This window comes from Dendropsophus ebraccatus, chromosome 10 (assembly GCF_027789765.1).
Source record: "Dendropsophus ebraccatus isolate aDenEbr1 chromosome 10, aDenEbr1.pat, whole genome shotgun sequence".
Lineage (NCBI taxonomy): Eukaryota > Metazoa > Chordata > Amphibia > Anura > Hylidae > Dendropsophus > Dendropsophus ebraccatus.
In genome coordinates this window covers 96,712,848-96,739,580 of record NC_091463.1, presented here as the reverse complement: position 1 = coordinate 96,739,580, position 26,733 = coordinate 96,712,848, and the positions used below count along the sequence as shown (strand labels likewise).

At 42.2% G+C, this 26,733-nt stretch overlaps 1 protein-coding gene across 2 annotated transcripts; it reads right to left on the bottom strand.

The window, feature by feature from the left end:
- Positions 1 to 268: 268 nt before the first annotated feature.
- On the bottom strand, positions 269 to 26,733 carry TBX22 (T-box transcription factor 22). Of its 2 annotated transcripts, none has more exons than XM_069943001.1 (8): positions 26,645 to 26,733; positions 16,168 to 16,312; positions 14,846 to 14,947; positions 9,625 to 9,799; positions 4,086 to 4,250; positions 3,803 to 3,867; positions 1,870 to 1,955; positions 269 to 1,230 (listed from the first exon to the last, which is right to left on the bottom strand). In XM_069943001.1, exons 2-8 carry the CDS (start codon positions 16,188 to 16,190, stop codon positions 662 to 664), a joined length of 1,185 nt encoding a protein of 394 aa, XP_069799102.1. In that variant the 5' UTR covers positions 16,191 to 16,312; positions 26,645 to 26,733; the 3' UTR covers positions 269 to 661. The 2 variants fall into 2 exon arrangements, with proteins under 2 accessions (XP_069799102.1, XP_069799100.1); XM_069942999.1 differs by lacking the exon at positions 26,645 to 26,733 and adding an exon at positions 26,432 to 26,593.

Below are 26,733 nucleotides of genomic sequence, written 5' to 3'. Positions count from 1 at the left end.
AGTGAGTAAGTCTGATGTGATATATATATATATATATATATATATATATATATATATATATATATATATATATATATATACCCTATACAGAGTGAGATTGGGATAAATATACCATTTTCCTAATTCTATGGCTTTCTTAAAGAGACAGTAACGGTATACACACACAATCCGTCTATCCCTCAGGTCAAGGGATTCAGTTTAGATAACATATTTCCATATATTTTATATTATTCCTTGTGACATCACAGAGAGCAGGGAGGGCTCTGACCAATCACATTAAGTGTAGCGTGTGAGGTCACATGATCAGTCGCTGACTCTATGCGAATATATAATGGCGGGGGGCGGCCATGACTATGTCCTCAGTATTTATTAGCTATATGTTCTGCTGCAGGTGAATATTCAGAAAAGAATCCGTCGGGAGAAGCAAAAGGAAGAAATATATAAAGAATACATAATACAATGTCAGTCCCGGCTGAGGAACCTTCCTGCAATATTGACCGACTTGTCTCTAGCACCTTCTTTCCGCTTTGTTTCCTTTCCATGACATCATGTCTGCACTGAATCTGTGAAGTTTCCGGATTGTTCCTCTGGTGTCATCCAGGTGACGCTCATTATCCCACATTAAATAATTATCTACATTCCCATCATCCCCGGCGTCCCATTACAGACAATGGTTGACAGATGAGGGCGTCCAGCGGGAGGCTGCGGGCCGCACGTCTCGGAATGAGCTGGGACACGTGTCAGTCATCTTTAAGTTCCCGGTGATGAGATGTGATGGGACGGAGAAGTTGTAGCCATAGAAGCCATAGGGCGGGTGGAAGGAGCAGCTGAGGGTCTCCCGGGCCAGAGCGGCCGAGGGGAAAATGTTCCCAGATGTGGGGAGGCCGTAGAGCACCGGGCTGGTGGCGGCCGGGACACCGTGACCCTTGAAAGTTTCCAATTTGTTGTGTCTGGAGATGCCGAAGGAAGACAAGAAAGGCACATCCACCATGAGAGGAGAAAGTATGTGCCCCCCTGGGGCCCTGTGCTTGTCCAGAAGAGAATGGGGTCTGAGGATGCCGCTGGGGCAGAGCTTGTAGCAGAAGGGGGTGCTCATGCTGTGCAGATAGGACTCCGAGCACTGAAGACTCCCGGACGGCAGATGAAACGCAGGAGGGGAACAAGATGGAGACAGCAGAGGGGATGGAGCGCCCCCGCTGGATGTGAGAGGAGAAGAACCAGAGCTTCCTCCTGTGTATGAGAGAATAAGCCATGATTAACATCATTATCCATCATCAATATCATTGGTTGTTCAGCTATTTTTTTTATTTTTTTTTAAATCAACTGGTGCCAGAAATTTATAATTTTCTTCTATTAAAAAATCCTGCAGGAAGTGGTGTATTCTTTCCAGTGTGACACCGTGCTCTCTGCTGCCACCTCTGTCCATGTCAGGAACTGTCCAGAGCAGCAGCAAATCCCCATAGAAAACCTCTGCTCTGGACAGTTCCTGACATGGACAGAGGTGGCAGCAGAGATAATTGTGTCACACTGGAAAGAATACACCACTTCCTGCAGGACATACAGCAGCTGATAGGTACTGGAAGACTTCATTTTTATCACGTCAAATATCATCATCTTTATCATCAATAATCCATACAATATGATAGAATAAAATAAAAATCATTATCAATCATCATTGGCATAATCGTAATGATGATATTCTTCATCATTCTCAATAATCATCTTTTCCTATTCTCAATTGGACTGGATCATAGATAATTAATCATCACCTTTATTATTATTAATAATAATAATAATAATAATAATAATAATAGGTCTATGTTCACACACAGTCTTTGAGACCAGATCAGTTATTACACAACCGCTCACCGGGTACATCTGTCCCAAATGCCTTATAGTCTAAGGAGAGAGATGATCTCCAGGGGTAATTCTCCAGAAGACCATCCAGCACCCCCCTGCAAGACAAGAGTCACATGATCAGCGATTCTAAAAGATTGGAGCAGTATTATAGTAGTTATATCCCTGTATATAGGAGCAGTATTATAGTAGTTATATTCCTGTATATAGGAGGCAGTATTATAGTAGTTATATCCCTGTATATAGGGGGCAGTATTATAGTAGTTATATTCCTGTATATAGGAGGCAGTATTATAGTAGTTATATTCCTGTATATAGGGAGCAGTATTATAGTAGTTATAGAACTGGAGAGTGCAGTCGGCACTGCCGGCAACGCTAGCAATAGAGGACGTGTGGTAGGATGGATCGGCCTGAAATGCTTGTACTAGTGGTGCTCCCAGACGAAAGGCAAATCAGAGATATATGATGCAATGGCAAGAGAAAATAGACACTGGGGCACTCACCGATGCTTCCAAGCTGGTAACTTTATTACCGATATTTACAAGTCCATGGTGGAGGGAGGACAGATGGAGCAGCGGGCGCCTATACCCCGGAACGACGTTTCACGCCCGTGGGCGTGAAACGTCGTTCCGGGGTATAGGCGCCCGCTGCTCCATCTGTCCTCCCTCCACCATGGACTTGTAAATATCGGTAATAAAGTTACCAGCTTGGAAGCATCGGTGAGTGCCCCAGTGTCTATTTTCTCTTGCCATTGCATTATAGTAGTTATATTCTTGTATATAGGAGCAGTATTATAGTAGTTATATCCCTGTATATAGGAGCAGTATTATAGTAGTTATATTCTTGTATATAGGAGCAGTATTATAGTAGTTATATTCCTGTATATAGTGGGCAGTATTATAATAGTTATATTCCTGTATATAGGAGCAGTATTATAGTAGTTATATTCCTGTATATAGAAGCAGTATTATAGTAGTTATATTCCTGTATATAGGGGGGCAGTATTATAGTAGTTATATCCCTGTATATAGGAGCAGTATTATAGTAGTATATCCCTGTATATAGGAGCAGTATTATAGTAGTTATATTCTTGTATATAGGGGCAGTATTATAGTAGTTATATTCTTGTATATAGGAGCAGTATTATAGTAGTTATATTCTTGTATATAGGGGAGCAGTATTATAGTAGTTATATTCCTGTATAAAGAGGCAGTATTAGGCTGGGTTCACACTATGTATATTTGAGGCTGTATTTGTGAGGCTGTATAGCAACCAAAACCAGGAGTGGATTGAAAACACAGAAAGGCTCTGTTCACATAATGTTGTAATTGAGTGGATGGCCATCATTTAATGGCAAATATTTGCTGTTATTTTAAAACAACGGCTGTGGTATTGAAATAATGGCCGTTATTTACTGTTATATGGCGGCCATCCACTCAATTTCAACATTGTGTGAACAGATCCTTTCTGTGTTTTCAATCCACTCCTGGTTTTGATTGCTATGAGGACCTGACATGAGGACCAAATACAGCCTCAAATATACATAGTGTGAACCCAGCCTTAGGCTGCGTTCACACTAAGTATATTTCAGTCAGTATATGTATATTTCAGTCAGTATATTTCAGTCAGTATTGTGGTCCTCATATTGCAACCAAAACCAGGAGTGGATTAAATACACAGAAAGGCTCTGTTTACACAATGTTGAAATTGAGTGGATGGCCGCCATATAACAGTAAATAACGGCCAATTTATCAATATAACAGCCGTTGTTTTAAAATACTAGCAAATATTTGCCATTAAATGGCGGCCATCCACTCAATTTCAACATTGTGTGAACAGAGCCTTTCTGTGTATTTAATCCACTCCTGGTTTTGGTTGCAATATGTGCACCACAATACTGACTGAAATATACGTAGTGTGAACCCAGCCTTATAGTGGTTTTTACCTGTTTCTTCCTGGATCTCTGAATCCTTTAGCAAAGGGATTTCTGTCAATCTTCAGCTTTGTTATCTGTGGAGAAATATGATTTCAGATCCTAATAATCCGGCAGAATGTATAATTTATGCGGTTGCAGAGTGCTATCTGTTTCATTGATATGTAATGGTTATTAATGTATATAATCTTTCAGTTTTTCCCCTTATTATATGCCAGACATTCTGGGAGTTGTAGTCCTCTACAACCCTGCATCCTATCCATCTCGCCCCATATGACACATAGTGCGCTCACACCTGCTGGTTCTGATACGCCGTCACTGTTGTAAATTCTGTTTCCTTGAATGAAAATGTCTTCACCCCTTCTGCCGGCAGCGACTGGATCTGAGAGAGATCAAAGCGGGAGTCCTGGACTATGATGTGGACCCGGGGCTTATACTTATGCATCGACTGCAGGATGACCTATAACATAACACAATCATTACAGCATCACATCGCAGAGACAACACATAGGAATGACCCTCAACACCAAGTCTATTGGCTCTGATCACATGACCTCAGTGTGACATTATAATATTTAAAGGTGAACTCCAATCATCCATGTACCCTCAAGTACCCTATAGGTTGTGAACATGTTAATACACCCAACATAAAATAACTAGTCTCCAGCCTTTTGTGTTATTTACATTCAGGCATCAATTTTAAAATCATGTGACACTAAGCTCCGCCCCCGAGGAACAATTTTAAAAGTGTTAGCTGGATATACTGGAAAATCATAATCTTATAAATAGAATAATATCGGTCCTTTACTCTCTCCCCATTTTAAAGACCTCTGCACTCTGCCAGTGAATAGTACAAAAACACGGCCACTTTCTTCCAGAGACGGCACCACTTTTGTCTTTAGTTCAGGTGCGGTTTGCAATTAAGCTATTAAGCCCTTGAGTGGAACTGAGTTACAAAACCTGCACCCACACTGGAGACAAGAGTGTTGCTGTCTCTGGAAGAAAGCGGCCATGTTTTTGTAGCGCTGGATAACCCTTTTTAATTCCCCCCGAGATAATAATCAGTTGACTCCAAGCTGATGCGTTTTATCTGTACTGATACACTGTAACAAAGTATCAGGGCAGAATTTAGATTTGTGCTGTGGATAAAACTGTAACAAACTATCAGCTGTGAGAATTGGGGGGGGGGGGGGGGTTTCAGCGGAGATCTGTTATGGTCTTTGGGGGTTCTTTGCAGAACTTTATATTCGGTGGCGCTGGAAAGGCTGCCCTCCCATTCTCCCGTTCCCTCCCACTCCTATCCCTCCTCCCCCCCCCCTTCCCTTCTTTTTCTCTTCCCCTTTCCTTGCTCCCCTCTCTGCTCCCTCTCCTCCCTCTCTAGCACTTACGCTTTCTCTTCTCCCCCTTTTTTTTTTTTTTTTTTTTATGGTTCAAACATTTTATTGAGTTTTCACATAATATAACATTGTTATAGAAGAAAAGTATCAGTAGCAGTATAAGTTTACGAATATAAATAGCTAATAAAACAAGGCCGACAACAATAACCAAACCTTACCCCATTTATACATAGAATATAGATAGTATATCCCTCTCAGTCTGTGGTACTAGCATCACTCCTGTACATCAGGCTCGATGTCTGGGGGTCATGCTAGACTCTGATCTATCCTTCACTCCCTATATCCAAGCTCTTACTCGCTCCTGTCATCACCATCTCAAAAACATCTCCAGAATCCGCCCATTCCTCACCACTGACACCGCTCAGACTCTGACTGTCGCCCTGATCCACTCCCGTCTTGCCTACTGTAACTCCCTACTAATCGGTCTTCCTCTGTCTAAGCTCTCCCCTCTCCAGTCTATCCTGACTGCAGCAGCCAGGCTCATCTTCCTCTCCAGCCGCTATACCGATGTCTCTCCTCTGTGCCAGTCACTGCACTGGTTACCCATCAAATCCAGAATCCACTTCAAGCTCCTCACCCTCACCCATAAAGCCCTCCACAACTCTGCCCCTCCATACATCTCCTCCCTCATCTCCACCTACCATCCTTCCCGTGCTCTGCGCTCTGCAAATGATTTAACCTTAACATCCTCCATAATCAGAACCTCTCATTCCCGCCTCCAAGACTTCTCTCGTGCTGCACCAATTTTCTGGAATGCCCTACCCAAACACATCAGACTCATACCCAATACCCACAGTTTCAAGCGTGCCCTGAAGACTCATCTCTTCAGGCTTGCTTATAACATCCCCTAAACTGTTTCCCCCTTCTGTTGTTTCCCTTGCTCTATTTCTCTGACTGTTCCTGCACTTTATATGTTTACCTGCATCAGACATTGGCGTTGTTACTGGCTCATCCTGTAATTCTAATTATGTACAATGGCTGGACCATGGACAAATAAAGCACTTATGCCTGGTGTCAACGAAAATTATAGTCTGTAAGCTCCAACGAGCAGGTCTCGTCTATACTCTGTATTTTGTATTTTTGTTATTTTTCTTTACTATGTTCTTATTTATTCCAATTTAACTGCGTATTATGTACCTCTGTACTGTATGCATAGAAAAAAAGCGCTGCGGAATCTGTTGGCGCTATACAAATACATTTATTATTATTATTATTAGTAGTAGTAGTAGATACATGGTGCTATTTTTTTGAAGGCAGGGGAGGCCCCGACCTCTTGGGGATTCTATCCAGAAAAACTTAGTGGATTCGGGGTGGAGGTCGGGATGGGCCTTCTAATCCCGGGACGGCCATAACGAGTAGTAATATTGGCAGGGCCCTCTTATGGATTATTGCTATAAACATGATGTTATATGGTGTATACACCTGGAGTTTTCTATTCGTCACTGTTTATTTTTGGCAAAAATTTTTTTTTTTTGCTCTGTCTTGGTTGTCATTGTATGCTTCCGGGAGACGGGGGTACTGTCCCCGTACTTCCACTCTTGTTGATCCCAAAATAAAGAATTTAAAAAAAAGAACTTTATATTCTACAGGGGTTACACTGGGAGATTGGTGATGACTCTGGGGTCACCTGTGATGTCACGGTGGTTGTGTAATAAGCGCCCCCCCTGTCTCTTCTTCACACAGGCTGTGAATAGACCAAATCCACAGATCCCGACATCTGGAATTAACATTATTTTATAAATGGGGGGGGGGAGCACGTATTATACATTACCCCTCCATACTGCAGATCATTTGATTATAATAATTACCACCCTATACCTCCATGATCATGTGACTATAGTAATTACCACCCTATACCTCCATGATCATGTGACTATAATAATTACCACCCTATACCTCCATGATCATGTGACTATAATAATTACCACCCTATACCTCCATGATCATGTGACTCTAGTAATTACCACCCTATACCTCCATGATCATGTGACTCTAGTAATTACCACCCTATAACTCCAGGATCATGTGACTATAATAATTACCACCCTATATCTCAATGATCATGTGACTATAATTATTACCACCCTATACCTTCACGATCATGTGACTATAATAATTACCACCTTATATCTCAATGATCATGTGACTATAATAATTACCACCCTATACCTCCATGATCATGTGACTATAATAATTACCACCTTATATCTCAATGATCATGTGACTATAATATTTACCACCCTATACCTCCAGGATCATGTGACTATAATAATTACCACCCTATACCTCCATGATCATGTGACTATAGTAATTATCACCCTATACCTCCATGATTATGTGACTCTAGTAATTACCACCCTATACCTCCATGATCATGTGACTATAGTAATTATCACCCTATACCTCCATGATCATGTGACTATAGTAATTACCACCCTATATCTCCATGATCATGTAACTATAGTAATTACCACTCTATACCTCCATGATCATGTGACTCTAGTAATTACCACCCTATACCTCCATGATCATGTGACTATAGTAATTATCACCCTATACCTCCATGATCATGTGACTATAGTAATTACCACCCTATACCTCCATGATCATGTGACTATAGTAATTACCATGAGATCCCCCATGATCATGTGATTATAGTAATTACCACCCTATACCTCCATGATCATGTGACTATACTAATTGAAAACTTCACATTTTTACAATGGGCTGCAATAAGTGGAGATTCATAATTTCCCATGATGCTTCATTTGCTTCTGTAAATTTATACTCTTACCTGCTGGGGGTGGAGCTGACAGCGCACCTGACAACAGTGCCTATATGTGGTGAGGGGACATGGCCATACCTGGGTATCCTGGGGCTGCTAGGTGTTTGTAGGTGTCTCCAATAGGTGGAGCTAGAGAGCAGGCTCTTTTCCCTATAGAGGAGGCTACTTGCCATACTTTTTCCCAGCGGAGCACTGTATGGCCTATACACCAGACTGGCGCTCGCCTCAAGGAGAAACATTACCCTCTCAGTGTCAATGACATTGATATAAGTGCGATGTGAGGGTCACACTGGGCACCTAGTGACCCGGCTAATGTGCTGTGACCAATGACACATCTGTTCTGCCAAATGGAGGAATTTCAGGACTGTGGAACATACGGGCACAGAGGATAAAGGCGTATTCCCCCCCAGCCATGCAAGAATATGGAGTGTATACAGGGTCATAGGAGATAAATAAGAGATAGATAGATAGATAGATAGATAGATAGATAGATAGATAGATAGATAGACAGATAGATAGGAGATAGATAGATAGATAGATAGATAGATAGATAGATAGATAGATAGATAGGAGATAGATAAAAGATAGATAGATAGATAGGAGATAGATAGATAGATAGATAGATAGATAGATAGATAGATAGATAGATAGATAGGAGATAGATAGGAGATAGATAGATAGGAGATAGATAGATAGATAGATAGATAGATAGATAGATAGATAGATAGATAGATAGGAGATAGATAGATAGATAGATAGGAGATAGATAGATAGATAGATAGATAGATAGATAGGAGATAGCTAGATAGGAGATAGATAGATAGATAGATAGATAGGAGATAGATAGATAGATAGATAGATAGATAGATAGATAGATAGATAGATAGATAGATAGATAGGAGATAGATAGATAGATAGATAGATAGGAGATAGATAGATAGATAGATAGATAGATAGATAGATAGATAGGAGATAGATAGATAGATAGATAGATAGGAGATAGATAGATAGATAGATAGATAGGAGATAGATAGATAGATAGATAGATAGATAGATAGATAGGAGATAGATAGATAGATAGACAGATAGATAGATAGACAGACAGACAGACAGACAGACAGATAGATAGGAGATAGATGGATAGATAGATAGATAGATAGGAGATAGATAGATAAAAGATAGGAAATAGATAGATGATAGATAGATAGATAGATAGAAGATAGATAGGAGATAGATAGATGATAGATAGGAGATATGCTGCGTTTATACGGAACGATTATCGTGTGAATTTGCACGATAACGATCGAATTCGAACGATAATCGTACGTGTAAATGCAGAGAACGACGAGCGAGAAATCGTTCATTTTGATCTTTGAACATGTTCTTTAATCGTCGTTCGTAAAAAATTCGCAGATCGTTCCGTGTAAACAGTCGTTCACCGATTTTACCTTTGTGCGAGATAGGCTTAAGCGACCGCAAAACAATCGCAAAACGAATCTTCTGTACGATATATCGTTCCATCTAAACGCTGATCGTTATAAAAAAAAATCGTTACTTCAAAATTGTTAATCGTGCGATCTGGCGAATTATCGTTCCGTGTAAACGCAGCAATAGATAGATAGATAATAGATAGATCAGGGCTCCACACCTACATGTCCCTTGTCGTCCATCTCGTTGTTGGTAAGTTTGACTCGGTCGAAGCTGATGATCTGCCTCATCCAGGTCTCTCCGGAGCAGGGGGAATCGGGGTGCACGTAGAGTCGGGGGGAGATGCAGGAATGATCTGTGTTTCCGGCCACCATCCATTGGGAGCTGTGATAGACATATCTGTAGACAGGACGAGAGGACTGAGCGGCCGGCTCTGCACCCCCTGACTCTATATAATACAGGGTGCAGGGTATATACACTGGGGTCTGAATGATGGGGTGCAGGATATATACACTGGGGGCTGAACAATGGGGTGCAGGGTATATATACCGGGGGGCTGAATGATGGGGTGCAGGGTATATATACCGGGGGGCTGAATGATGGGGTGCAGGGTATATACACCAGGGGCTGAATGATGGGGTGCAGGGTATATACACTGGGGGCTGAATGATGGGGTGCAGGATTTATACACCGGGGGCTGAACAATGGGGTGCAGGGTATATATACCAGGGGGCTGAATGATGGGGTGCAGGGTATATATACCGGGAGGCTGAATGATGGGGTGCAGGGTATATACACCAGGGGCTGAACAATGGGGTGCAGGGTATATATATCGGGGGCTGAATGATAGGGTGCAGGGGCTGAACAATAGGGTGCAGGGTATATATACCGGGGGGCTGAATAATGGGGTGCAGGGTACATACACTGGGGGCTGAACAATGGGGTGCAGGGTATATACACTGGGGGCTGAATAATGGGGTGCAGGGTATATACATCGGGGGCTGAACAATGGGATGCAGGGTATATACACCGGAGGCTGAATAATGGGGTGCAGGGTACATACACCGGGGGCTGAATGATGGGGTGCAGAGTATATACACCGGAAGGCTGGATAATGGGGTGCAAGGGATATACATTGGGGGCTGAACAATGGGGTGCAGGGTATATACACCGGGGGCTGAACAATGGGGTGCAGGGTATATATACCGGGGGCTGAATGATGGGGTGCAGGGTATATACACCGGGGGCTGAACAATGGGGTGCAGGGTATATACACCGGGGGCTGAATAATGGGGTGCAGGGTACATACACCGGGGGCTGAATGATGGGGTGCAGGGTATATATACCGGGGGGCTGAATAATGGGGTGCAGGGTATATATACCGGGAGGCTGAATGATGGGGTGCAGGGTATATACACCAGGGGCTGAACAATGGGGTGCAGGGTATATATATCGGGGGCTGAATGATAGGGTGCAGGGGCTGAACAATAGGGTGCAGGGTATATATACCGGGGGGCTGAATAATGGGGTGCAGGGTACATACACTGGGGGCTGAACAATGGGGTGCAGGGTATATACACTGGGGGCTGAATAATGGGGTGCAGGGTATATACATCGGGGGCTGAACAATGGGATGCAGGGTATATACACCGGAGGCTGAATAATGGGGTGCAGGGTACATACACCGGGGGCTGAATGATGGGGTGCAGAGTATATACACCGGAAGGCTGGATAATGGGGTGCAAGGGATATACATTGGGGGCTGAACAATGGGGTGCAGGGTATATACACCGGGGGCTGAACAATGGGGTGCAGGGTATATATACCGGGGGCTGAATGATGGGGTGCAGGGTATATACACCGGGGGCTGAACAATGGGGTGCAGGGTATATACACCGGGGGCTGAATAATGGGGTGCAGGGTACATACACCGGGGGCTGAATGATGGGGTGCAGAGTATATACACCAGAAGGCTGGATAATGGGATGCAGGGGATATACATTGGGGGGCTGAACAATAGGGTGCAGGGTATATATACCGGGGGGGCTGAACAATGGGGTGCAGGATATATACACCGGGGGCTGAACAATGGGGTGCAGGGTATATACACCGGGGGCTGCATAATGGGGTGCAGGGTATATACACTGGGGGCTGAACAATGGGGTGCAGGGTATATATACCAGGGGGCTGAATGATGGGGTGCAGGGTATATACACCGGGGGCTGAACAATGGGGTGCAGGGTATATACACCGAAGGCTGAATAATGGGGTGCAGGGTATATACACCGGGGGCTAAATGATGGGGTGCAGAGTATATACACCGGAAGGCTGGATAATGGAGTGCAGGGTATATACATTGGGGGCTGAATAATGGGGTGCATGGTATATACACTGGGGGCTGAATAATGGGGTGCAGGGTACATACACCGGTGGGTTGAATAATGGGGTGCAGGGTATATACACCGGGGGCTGAACAATGGGGTGCAGGGTATATACACCGGGGGCTGCATAATGGGGTGCAGGGTATATACACTGGGGGATGAATAATGGGGTGCAGGGTATATACACCGGAGGCTGAATAATGAGGTGCAGGGTATATACACTGGGGGCTGAATAATGGGGTGCAGGGTATATACACCGGAGGCTGAATAATGAGGTGCAGGGTATATACACCGGGGGTCAGGACTTAGCACATATCAGCACATGTACTATCTGTAGGTGCAGGATGAACATGTACAGAGCTGCAGATGGAGCACAAGGCTGAGCTGTTTGTTTTCTATCCACAATCTCTATACCATACTATCCATTCAGAATCAGTGCATCACCCCGCAAAAGTCAGTGCAGTGTATCATCCCCGGAATCAGTGCAGTGTATCATCCACAATCAGTGCAGTGTATCATCCACAACCAGTGCAGTGTATAATCCCTGGTATCAGTGCAGTGTATCATCCCCGGAATCAGTGCAGTGTATCATCCACAATCAGTGCAGTGTATCATCCACAATCAGTGCAGTGTATCATCCCTGGAATCAGTGCAGTGTATCATCCACAACCAGTGCAGTGTATCATCCCTGGAATCAGTGCAGTGTATAATCCCTGGTATCAGTGCAGTGTATCATCCCTGGAATCAGTGCAGTGTATCATCACCAGAATCAGTGCAGTGTATCATCCCCGGAATCAGTGCAGTGTATCATCCCTGGTATCAGTGAAGTGTATTATCCCCGGAATCATTGCAGTGTATTATCCCCAGAATCAGTGCAGTGTATCATCCATGGAATCGGTGCAGTGTATCATCCCTGGTATCAGTGCAGTGTATCATCCCTGGTATCAGTGCAGTGTATCATCCCTGGAATCAGTGCAGTGTATCATCCCTGGTATCAGTGCAGTGTATAATCCCTGGAATCAGTGCAGTGTATCATCCCTGGAATCAGTGCAGTGTATCATCCCTGGTATCAGTGCAGTGTATAATCCCTGGAATCAGTGCAGTGTATCATCCCTGGAATCAGTGCCGTGTATCAGCTCTGGAATCAGTGCAGTGTATCATCCCTGGAATCAGTGCAGTGTATCATCCCTGGTATCAGTGCAGTGTATCATCCCTGGAATCAGTGCCGTGTATCATCCCCGGAATCAGTGCAGTGTATCATCCCTGGAATCAGTGTAGTGTATCATCCATGGAATCGGTGCAGTGTATCATCCCTGGTATCAGTGCAGTGTATCATCCCTGGTATCAGTGCAGTGTATCATCCCTGGAATCAGTGCGTGTATCATCCCCGGAATCAGTGCAGTGTATCATCCCTGGAATCAGTGTAGTGTATCATCCATGGAATCGGTGCAGTGTATCATCCCTGGTATCAGTGCAGTGTATCATCCCTGGAATCAGTGCAGTGTATCATCCCTGGTATCAGTGCAGTGTATAATCCCTGGAATCAGTGCAGTGTATCATCCCTGGAATCAGTGCCGTGTATCAGCTCTGGAATCAGTGCAGTGTATCATCCCTGGAATCAGTGCCGTGTATCATCCCCGGAATCAGTGCAGTGTATCATCCCTGGAATCAGTGCAGTGTATCATCTATGGAATAGGTGCAGTGTATCATCCCTGGAATCAGTGCCGTGTATCATCCCCGGAATCAGTGCAGTGTATCATCCCTGGAATCAGTGCAGTGTATCATCTATGGAATAGGTGCAGTGTATCATCCCTGGAATCAGTGCAGTGTATCATCCCTGGAATCAGTGCAGTGTATCATCCATGGAATAGGTGCAGTGTATCATCCCTGGAATCAGTGCAGTGTATCATCCCTGGAATCAGTGCAGTGTATCATCCCTGGTATCAGTGCAGTGTATAATCCCTGGAATCAGTGCAGTGTATCATCCCTGGAATCAGTGCCGTGTATCAGCTCTGGAATCAGTGCAGTGTATCATCCCTGGAATCAGTGCCGTGTATCATCCCCGGAATCAGTGCAGTGTATCATCCCTGGAATCAGTGTAGTGTATCATCCATGGAATCGGTGCAGTGTATCATCCCTGGTATCAGTGCAGTGTATCATCCCTGGTATCAGTGCAGTGTATCATCCCTGGAATCAGTGCAGTGTATCATCCCTGGTATCAGTGCAGTGTATAATCCCTGGAATCAGTGCAGTGTATCATCCCTGGAATCAGTGCCGTGTATCAGCTCTGGAATCAGTGCAGTGTATCATCCCTGGAATCAGTGCCGTGTATCATCCCCGGAATCAGTGCAGTGTATCATCCCTGGAATCAGTGCAGTGTATCATCCATGGAATAGGTGCAGTGTATCATCCCTGGAATCAGTGCAGTGTATCATCCCTGGAATCAGTGCAGTGTATCATTCATGGAATAGGTGCAGTGTATCATCCCTGGAATCGGTGCAGTGTATCATCCCTGGAATCAGTGCAGTGTATCATCCCTGGTATCAGTGCAGTGTATAATCCCTGGAATCAGTGCAGTGTATCATCCCTGGAATCAGTGCCGTGTATCAGCTCTGGAATCAGTGCAGTGTATCATCCCTGGAATCAGTGCCGTGTATCATCCCCGGAATCAGTGCAGTGTATCATCCCTGGAATCAGTGCAGTGTATCATCCATGGAATAGGTGCAGTGTATCATCCCTGGAATCAGTGTAGTGTATCATCCCTGGAATCAGTGCAGTGTATTATCCCCAGAATCAGTGCAGTGTATCATCCATGGAATCGGTGCAGTGTATCATCCCTGGAATCAGTGCAGTGTATCATCCCTGGAATCAGTGCAGTGTATCATCCATGGAATCAGTGCAGTGTATCATCCATGGAATTGGTGCAGTGTATCATCCCTGGAATCAGTGCAGTGTATCATCCCTGGAATCAGTGCAGTGTATCATCCCTGGAATAGGTGCAGTGTATCATCCCTGGATTCAGTGTGTGGCTCCAGAGAAACCCAGAAGATAATAGCATGAATACCTGTAGCGCTTGGAGTCCACAGGGACCACATCCAGGGCAATGTAATACTGCTGGGTGGGCTCCAGGCCCCTCACTTTGATCCGTACAGAGGGGAACATCCGCCTATACACAATACAGGAGTCCCTATATCATACTGAGGCACAAAGCAATACTATAACACACACATATATGTAGTAATGTACTGGTATATAGAGAGTTCTCTCTCCATGAGCACAGTAATGGGCCATATATATATATATATATATATATATATATATATAGGATTACAAGCATAATTCGTTCCGGGACTGTGCTTGTAATCCAAATCCACTCTTAAACCAAAGCAAATAAGAAATCACTGATATGCAGACAATTGGTTCAACATCCCAAAAATAATGATTTTTTTTATTCTGAATAACATGTAAAACAGATGAAACAATCAATGAGAAACAGCTGAATGTTCTGATTGAGGTCTGTGTGGTCACATGACAGCAATGGGGAAGAGGTGTGTGTTCAGCATGGACCAATCAGGAAATGAGAATCTCAAAGCTGCGCAGGAGGACAGACACAGAAACTTTATATACAGCACTTTGAATGGCTGAGTGTAAGTGCAGGCACATTATAGCAGCAGTGTGTATAGCTGATTGTGAGTGCAGGCACATTATAGCATCAGTGTGTATAGCTGGGTGTAAGTGCAGGCACATTATAGCAGCAGTGTGTATAGCTGATTGTGAGTGCAGGCACATTATAGCAGCAGTGTGTATAGCTGGGTGTAAGTGCAGGCACATTATAGCAGCAGTGTGTATAGCTGGGTGTAAGTGCAGGCACATTATAGCAGCAGTGTGTATAGCTGATTGTGAGTGCGGGCACATTATAGCAGGAATGGAGAGGATGGGAAACACAAGAGCTGACAGAGACTGCAGGGAGCATGAAGGAATGAGCAGGACATATGTGGGCACAGTATAGCAGCGCTCTCTGTCCAGGGAGAGAGGGGTTACAGCTATGAAGAGATTACCCCCACAGTCCTGTCCCCTGATGTAAGCCCCAGCCTGAAGTGGATCTGCCATGATTTGGAAGATGAGGGAGACTTCGTGGGTCAGAGTACAGTGCTGTAGACCCAGCTATACAGACCCTGCCCCTCCCCCACTCCCCCTCCCACCCAGTATGGGGAGCTCTTACACCAAGTTACAATTTTGAAAACCTGTGAGCTCTAGCAAAATGCTCTCAATCCAAGTTACTCTTAAACCAAGGTACCACTGTATGTGTACATATATATATATATATTCTCTGATCTGTACATATGATGATGATCACATAACCACTGCACCCATATTGCCCCCTACCTGCCGGCCTTCGTGATGATCATCTCGGTCCCAATCTGGTGGAATCTCCTCCACAGGTCTCCTCCCTGCAGATCCACCTGGACGCCACCATCTTTGCTAGTTGCTGGCTCCGGTGAGGGGGGCGCTGAGGATTTGGGTCTTTTTTCTGGTGGAGAGAGAGTGGGACAGAAGGGTGACTCCAGGAAGGATGGGGGAGACTCACAGCAGCTGGGGATGCATCAGATAATCACAATTCACAAATAATATTACAGACATTATTATACATCAGGCCTATTATATCGTACTACAAGACCTTATAATACACCAGGATCCATTCTACTAATACAGAACATTATAAAACACTTAGATCATTATACACTGGGCTTATTATACAGCATGTAGGAGACTATAATACTCTGTGCACTATAACCCACCAGGTATCATCCTCCAGTATTACATCTATATGATATTATAACATTAAACCAGGTATCATCCTCCAGTAATAAACCTATATGATATTATAACATTACACCAGGTATCAGTGCTACATCTATATGATATAATACACCAGGTATCATCCTCCAGTATTACCTCTATATGATATTATAACATTACAACAGGTATCATCCTCCAGTATTACATCTATATGATATTATAATACACCAGGTATCATCCTCCAGTATTACATCTATATGATATTATAACATTACACCAGGTATCATCCTCCAGTATTACATCTATATGATATTATAACATTACACCAGATATCATCCTCCAGTATTACATCTATATGATATTATAATACAACAGGTATCATCCATCAGTATTACATCTATATGATATTATAACATTACACCAGGTATCATCCTCCAGTATTACACCTATATGATATTATAACATTACACCAGGTATCATCCTCCAGTATTACATCTATATGATATTATAACATTACACCAGGTATCATCCATCAGTATTACATCTATATGATATTATAACATTACACCAGGTATCATCCTCCAGTATTACACCTATATGATATTATAACATTACACCAGGTATCATCCTCCAGTATTACATCTATATGATATTATAATACACCAGGTATCATCCTCCAGTATTACATCTATATGATATTATAACATTACACCAGCTATCTTGCTCCAGTACTACACCTATATGATATTATAACATTACACCAGGTATCATGCTCCAGTACTACACCTATATGATATTATAACACACTTGGCCCAGGATATAATATAATTAGCATTATATCACACAGGTACCATCCTCCAGTATTATATCTATAGGACATTATAATACACTGGGCTCAGGATACAGTATATTTGGCAAATAACGGCTGTTGTTTGCGCAAACACGGACGTTTTTATGACATACGGATGTGTTTTTTACGTAGTGTGAACCCAGCCTAAGTAGTATTATAACATTACACCAGGTACCATCCTGCAATATAAGGCTATATTCAAACAACGTACATTTACGTAATTGTAATTGCAACAACGGCCGTGATTAATACGAAAATATTTGTTACGTGTCAGTCTATGGAATCCCGGCCGGAGTTTATATACATAGTATACGCTCCAGCCGGGATCCCTAGCGGTGGCACAAACAACTGACATGTCAGTTTTCAGTGAATAACGGTCGCAGAAAACCCTGTCAGTGCACACTATGGAGCGAGCGGATCCGGCCGACGTCTCCTTGCAGTATTATAGCATTATTATACACCAGATGTCTCCCTGCAGTGTTATAGATATACTATATGACATTATAATTCACTCCGACTAGGATACAGTACAAGCAGTATTATAGCATTATTATAGACCAGACGTCTCCCTGCAGTATTATAGCATTATTATAGACCAGACGTCTCCCTGCAGTGTTATAGCATTATTATACACCAGACGTCTCCCTGCAGTATTATAGCATTATTATACACCAGACATCTCCCTGCAGTATTATAGCATTATTATAGACCAGACGTCTCCCTGCAGTATTATAGCATTATTATACACCAGACGTCTCCCTGCAGTATTATAGCATTATTATACACCAGACGTCTCCCTGCAGTATTATAGCATTATTATACACCAGACGTCTCCCTGCAGTATTATAGCATTATTATACACCAGACGTCTCCCTGCAGTATTATAGCATTATTATACACCAGACGTCTCCCTGCAGTATTATAGCATTATTATACACCAGACGTCTCCCTGCAGTATTATAGCATTATTATACACCAGACGTCTCCCTGCAGTATTATAGCATTATTATACACCAGACCTCTCCCTGCAGTATTATAGCATTATTATAGACCAGACGTCTCCCTGCAGTATTATAGCATTATTATACACCAGACGTCTCCCAGCAGTATTATAGCATTATTATACACCAGACGTCTCCCTGCAGTATTATAGCATTATTATAGACCAGACGTCTCCCTGCAGTATTATAGCATTATTATACACCAGACCTCTCCCTGCAGTATTATAGCATTATTATACACCAGACCTCTCCCTGCAGTATTATAGCATTATTATACACCAGACGTCTCCCTGCAGTATTATAGCATTATTATACACCAGATGTCTCCCTGCAGTATTATAGCATTATTATACACCAGACGTCTCCCTGCAGTATTATAGCATTATTATACACCAGATGTCTCCCTGCAGTATTATAGCATTATTATACACCAGACGTCTCCCTGCAGTATTATAGCATTATTATACACCAGACGTCTCCCTGCAGTATTATAGCATTATTATAGACCAGACGTCTCCCTGCAGTATTATAGCATTATTATACACCAGACCTCTCCCTGCAGTATTATAGCATTATTATACACCAGACCTCTCCCTGCAGTATTATAGCATTATTATACACCAGACCTCTCCCTGCAGTATTATAGCATTATTATAGACCAGACGTCTCCCTGCAGTATTATAGCATTATTATACACCAGACGTCTCCCAGCAGTATTATAGCATTATTATACACCAGACGTCTCCCTGCAGTATTATAGCATTATTATAGACCAGACGTCTCCCTGCAGTATTATAGCATTATTATACACCAGACCTCTCCCTGCAGTATTATAGCATTATTATAGACAAGACGTCTCCCTGCAGTATTATAGCATTATTATACACCAGACGTCTCCCTGCAGTATTATAGCATTATTATACACCAGACCTCTCCCTGCAGTATTATAGCATTATTATAGACCAGACGTCTCCCTGCAGTATTATAGCATTATTATAGACCAGACGTCTCCCTGCAGTATTATAGCATTATTATAGACCAGACGTCTCCCTGCAGTATTATAGCATTATTATACACCAGACATCTCCCTGCAGTATTATAGCATTATTATAGACAAGATGTCTCCCTGCAGTATTATAGCATTATTATACACCAGACGTCTCCCTGCAGTATTATAGCATTATTATACACCAGACCTCTCCCTGCAGTATTATAGCATTATTATAGACAAGACGTCTCCCTGCAGTATTATAGCATTATTATACACCAGACGTCTCCCTGCAGTATTATAGCATTATTATACACCAGACCTCTCCCTGCAGTATTATAGCATTATTATAGACCAGACGTCTCCCTGCAGTATTATAGCATTATTATAGACCAGACGTCTCCCTGCAGTATTATAGCATTATTATAGACCAGACGTCTCCCTGCAGTATTATAGCATTATTATACACCAGACATCTCCCTGCAGTATTATAGCATTATTATAGACAAGATGTCTCCCTGCAGTATTATAGCATTATTATACACCAGACGTCTCCCTGCAGTATTATAGCATTATTATACACCAGACGTCTCCCTGCAGTATTATAGCATTATTATACACCAGATGTCTCCCTGCAGTATTATAGCTATATGACATTATAACTTACTTGTCTCATGATATAGTATTATTACATGACGAGATAATACACCAGGTGACAGCAAAGCTTTATGATATAAGACGTCAGGTGTGATTATATACTATTATGCAGTATTTTCAGCAATTTAGATTATTGGACAGTATAATATACCCCATGATATAGGATTACTGGATACTAGGAATTATATTACAACATTACCAGGTTGTCTTTGGGGCTATGCCATACGGTATTATTATGAGGTATTAGAGATTGTCTTGTTATGATGTTATATGGGATTTTATAATTATATATAACAATTACTGGGCAATTATAACGTTATATGGTGATATTATAATACTCCTGGTGCTATTATATAGAATCATTTAGTAGCTCATAAAAAGAATGTACATGTCTGCCAGGTATAGAATAATAATAATAATAATAATAATAATAATAATACGTTACTAGTATAAGACACCATGAAAGTATATGTTCTATTGTATTATTACAGATTGTTATACTACAGCCAGTACTGGTGTGTAGTAATGTGTAACATTGTATTATTATAATCAATACAGCGTATTAGTATATAGTATTATAGGCTAACAGAATTTAATCTATTATCCTATATAATTACACAATGTTATAATATTCCAGGAATATATTGAGTTAATAGATAATATTACAGGATCTTATAATTCATCAGGCGCCAGTCTATATTTTTATTTAGTATCATGATATTACATGAGATATCAGCCTGTAGTACTGTCTGGTTGTATCATTATAGGATATTATATACTAGATAAATATACAGTATTATCTTGTATTATTGTAGAATATTATAAGACACCAGAAATATAGGCATTATTCTGGAATATATAATATAGCTGGAATATACAGTATTATCTAGTAGTATTAATATGAGATGTATATATCCTAATCCATCATACAGTGTTGTCATATAGAGAGGTTGTATGGTATTAGCCTTGGTTTGTGTCCGTGTAACACATTATAAGGCCGCGCTCACACACAGTATTTCCGTCAGTAATTTTTCAGGAGTGGGGGCAGATCTTTCTATTATAATTTTATTAATTTCTCTCCTAATTTTGGTTGAAAAAAGACAGAAATACTGTGTGTGACCACAGCCCGATATCCCAGCTGCCGCTATACAGTATATACAGACTTAGTGTTTGACGCCTATTTTAATCGCTTGACAATTGTTTGAGCTATAAAGATCAGCAACTACATCCAGAGCCTGGCCGGACACAGATCACTCCCCCCATCATCCAACATTACAAGCAGCAACTACATCCAGAGCCTGGCTGGACACAGATCACTCCCATCATCCAACATAACAAGCAGCAACGACATCCAGAGCCTGGCCGGACACCGATCACTACCCCCATCATCCAACTTAACAAGCAGCAACTACATCCAGAGCCTGGCCGGACACAGAATACTCCCCCCATCATCCAACATAACAAGCAGCAACTACATCCAGAGCCTGGCCGGACACAGATCACTACCCCCATCATCCAACATAACAAGCAGCAACTACATCCAGAGCCTGACCGGACACAGATCACTCCCCCCATCATCCAACATAACAAGCAGCAACTACATCCAGAGCCTGGCCGGACACAGATCACTACCCCCATCATCCAACATAACAAGCAGCAACGACATCCAGAGCCTGGCCGGACACAGATCACTACCCCCATCATCCAACATAACAAGCAGCAACGACATCCAGAGCCTGGCCGGACACAGATCACTACCCCCATCATCCAACATAACAAGCAGCAACGACATCCAGAGCCTGGCCGGACACAGATCACTACCCCCATCATCCAACATAACAAGCAGCAACTACATCCAGAGCCTGACCGGACACAGATCACTCCCCCCATCATCCAACATAACAAGCAGCAACTACATCCAGAGCCTGGCCGGACACAGATCACTCCCCCCATCATCCAACATAACAAGCAGCAACGACATCCAGAGCCTGGCCGGACACAGATCACTACCCCCATCATCCAACATAACAAGCAGCAACGACATCCAGAGCCTGGCCGGACACAGATCACTACCCCCATCATCCAACATAACAAGCAGCAACGACATCCAGAGCCTGGCCGGACACAGATCACTACCCCCATCATCCAACATTACAAGCAGCAACTACATCCAGAGCCTGACCGGACACAGATCACTCCCCCCATCATCCAACATAACAAGCAGCAACTACATCCAGAGCCTGGCCGGACACAGATCACTACCCCCATCATCCAACATAACAAGCAGCAACTACATCCAGAGCCTGGCCGGACACAGATCACTCCCCCCATCATCCAACATAACAAGCAGCAACGACATCCAGAGCCTGGCCGGACACAGATCACTACCCCCATCATCCAACATAACAAGCAGCAACTACATCCAGAGCCTGACCGGACACAGATCACTCCCCCCATCATCCAACATAACAAGCAGCAACTACATCCAGAGCCTGGCCGGACACAGATCACTCCCCCCATCATCCAACATAACAAGCAGCAACTACATCCAGAGCCTGGCCGGACACGGATCACTCCCCCCATCATCCAACATAGTAAGCAGGGAGCAGAGAACGGTCAGTAAGTGGCATGTGGATGGATCTGACGCCTCTTTAGCAGCGTTCATGCAGGAGGGATGGAGGAGAGAGGATCAGTCTCTTCTATCTGCATGGACAGCAGGTGTGAGCGCCGCCCTCCTCTAGGGTCACACTTACATTTGGGGTCTCCATCACTGGATTATTTTGCAGAGTCAGAATGACCCCATAAATAGTTATGTCAGTGTCTCAGTCAGTCAGTATTTTAGTAAGTCAGTAGACAGTCAGTAGTTCAGGTCAGTATTTGGCTATGTTCACACAACGTCCACAAAAGGAAAAAGCCGTCCGTTATTGCATAGACTTCAATGCAATTTAAAGAAGTCAATTAAAAATGTTGGACGTTGTGTGATCATAGCCTTTCAGTCAGTATTACGGTCAGTATTTCGGTCATTATTACGGTCATTATTTGTATCCAAAATCCGGAACGGACAGAGACAAATTATACTGTAAATATTTGCACAGTTTGGCTATGTTCCCACAATGTTTTTTCTTGTCCGTTTATATTTGTTAAAATGACGTTGGTTATTTCGAGGATTGGCCGCCTGTCAGTGCAGTGACGGCCGCTGGTCCGTTATTCTAGCTCAGGTGGACTAATCCCCCTTTGTCTTTAATTGAAAAGTCCATTGAATTTAATAGTAAAAACGGAGAAAGAACGGTGGAAAAAGAAAAACTAAGTGTATACAACTAATAAAAAACGTCCGCTGTTTGCAAAAGACGTCCAAAAATAATGATCATGTTCATTATTTTGACGTCCGCGGTAAAAACATCTGTCATTCAATTCATTGTGCGCATTGGACGTCCGTCTTCCCATTGACTTCAATGCATTGCCACTGCAGTCAGTTAAATTGCGGCAAAAACTGACATTATTTTAAATCACAAAATCGGCCGCCTTTTCTCTATTTTTGACGTTGTGTGAACATAGCCAAAAAAAAGGAAAAAAAGGTCCTTTTTTTGTTTAAAAAGACGTCCATTGTTGCATCATTTTGAGTGGGTCGACTTAAATGCATTGAAGTCTATAGCATAACGGACGTCTTCTCCCCACATTGTACTGAAGGCGTCAGCCTCAAAAGACGTCCGTCATTTAATACAATGTGAAAAAGATGTCCGTTTTTCCAAAGATTTCAGTGCATTTTGTTTGTCACTTTAAATTATCCAATAACGGACGTCTTTTTAAACACAAAAGCGGACTCCTTTTTCCTTTTTTGGACGTTGTGTGAACGTAGCCAAAGGACGGAGAAAAAAGAAAAACTGTGTGAGAACAAAAAATAGTGTCTGCTTTTTGTAATAGACGTTCAAAAATAATTGTCATGATCATTATTTTGACGTCCGTGCAGATAACGTCCATCATTTTATGCACTGTGTGCATTGGACGTGTCATTCCATTGACTTCAATACGTTGCAGGTTCCTGGTCTCTGTCCTGCGCCCCGACTCCTGTCACCTGTAACTGATCAGCCACATGTGGTCCCGAGACCGGACAATCAATGTGATCAGCAACGTCTGTGTGTGGGATACGGGAACCGAGACGTCCATCTATGTTATATCATCTATAATACTATAATACTGGCGTATTCATTATAATCTATAACAATCATTTAATAATAATAATAATAATAATAATAATAATTTTATAATGTGTAAAGATCCTATATCAGATAATAACCCTGTAATAACCTGTAATGTAATATAATAAACATGTTATGATGATAATAATTGAGTAATAATTGTAGATAACTACTAATCATATAGCGATCAACGGCCATTAAGTTATAATTATAAAAGAATTAAATAATCCTGGTATAATAGTCATAATCATAGTGTAATAATTGGATAATACTCCTGTAATAATCATAGTGTAATAATTGGATAATACTCCTGTAATAATCATAGTGTAATAATTGGATAATACTCCTGTAATAATCATAGTGTAATAATTGGATAATACTCCTGTAATAATAGTGTAATAATCAGATAATACTCCGGTAATAATGATAGTGTAATAATTGGATAATACTCCTGTAGGAATAATAGTATAATAATCGGATAATACTTGTGTAATAATAATAGTGTAATAATCAGATAATCCTGTTGTTGTTGTTGTAATAATAATAATATTAATAATAATAATGTAATAATCAGATAATCCTGGTGTAAGAATAATAGTGTTATCACGGATCATCCTCTGTAGTAATAATAATAAGTGTAATAATCGGATAATACTCCTGTAATAATAATAGTGTAATAATCGGATAATACTGCTGTAATAATAGGTGTAATAATCGGATAATACTCCTGTAGTAATAATAGGTGTAATAATCGGATAATACTGCTGTAATAATAGGTGTAATAATCGGATAATACTCCTGTAATAATAGGTGTAATAATAGGATAATACTTCTGTAATAATAGGTGTAATAATCGGATAATACTGCTGTAATAATAGGTGTAATAATCGGATAATACTGCTGTAATAATAGGTGTAATAATCGGATAATACTGCTGTAATAATAGGTGTAATAATTGGATAATACTCCTGTAGTAATAATAATGTAATAATCGGATAATACTCCTGTAATAATAATAGTGTAATAATCGGATAATACTCCTGTAATAATCGGATAACACGCCTGTAATAATAATAGTGTAATAATCGGATAATACTGCTGTAATAATAATAGTGTAATAATCGGATAATACTGCTGTAATAATAGGTGTAATAATCGGATAATACTCCTGTAGTAATAATAGGTGTAATAATCGGATAATACTGCTGTAATAATAGGTGTAATAATCGGATAATACTCCTGTAATAATAGGTGTAATAATAGGATAATACTTCTGTAATAATAGGTGTAATAATCGGATAATACTGCTGTAATAATAGGTGTAATAATCGGATAATACTGCTGTAATAATAGGTGTAATAATCGGATAATACTGCTGTAATAATAGGTGTAATAATTGGATAATACTCCTGTAGTAATAATAATGTAATAATCGGATAATACTCCTGTAATAATAATAGTGTAATAATCGGATAATACTCCTGTAATAATCGGATAACACGCCTGTAATAATAATAGTGTAATAATCGGATAATACTGCTGTAATAATAATAGTGTAATAATCGGATAATACTCCTGTAATAATCGGATAACACGCCTGTAGTAATAATAGTGTAATAATCGGATAATACTCCTGTAATAATCGGATAACACGCCTGTAGTAATAATAGTGTAATAATCGGAAAATACTGCTGTAATAATCGGATAATCCTGGTGTAATAAGATTAGTGTAATAATCGGGTAATCCTTATGCAATAATAATAATCGATGATCCTATAATAATCGGGCAGTATTCACATGGCTGGTCCTGCTAGAATAACCGCAGAGGACGCTGAGCCCCGGGTGTCATCCATCCTGTCCCGGCTCCAATGAGAGAAAAACCGCAGAGAGAACCGCACAGCGCCCGATCCTCCAGACTCTCCTGCTCGGGCTGATCCTGTGATATAATCAGGTTATAATCCGGACTCCTCGGTGCCTCCTCTGGTAATCCGTCTGCTCTCCCCCGGTAATCCGTCTGCTCTCCCCCGGTAATCCGTCTGCTCTCCCCCGGTAATCCGTCTGCTCTCCCCGGTAATCCGTCTGCTCTCCCCCGGTAATCCGTCTGCTGTCCCCGGTAATCCGGCTGCTGTCCCCCACCCTGGGTGTCCCCCGCACTAACCCGGCTCCGGCAGGTCCCTCGGCTCCTCGTCCTCCTCCAGCACTTTCCTCTTGGCGCCCATTATCGCCTCCACAGAGAAGGCGTGCGCCCGGGAGCTGAGCGCCATGGTGACTGAGGGCTGAGGCGGCAGCCGCTCCTCCTCAGCGCGGACACCGGGGGAGGACGACCCCCACCCCGCCGCCCCCACCAATCAGCCGCCCTCTGTATACTCACCGACCGATCCCTGATCGGAAACTTCTCATTACACCCTCAGCCCCCGGCCATGTGGTGAAACCAGAGAGAAGTGGCGGCGGACCCCAGAG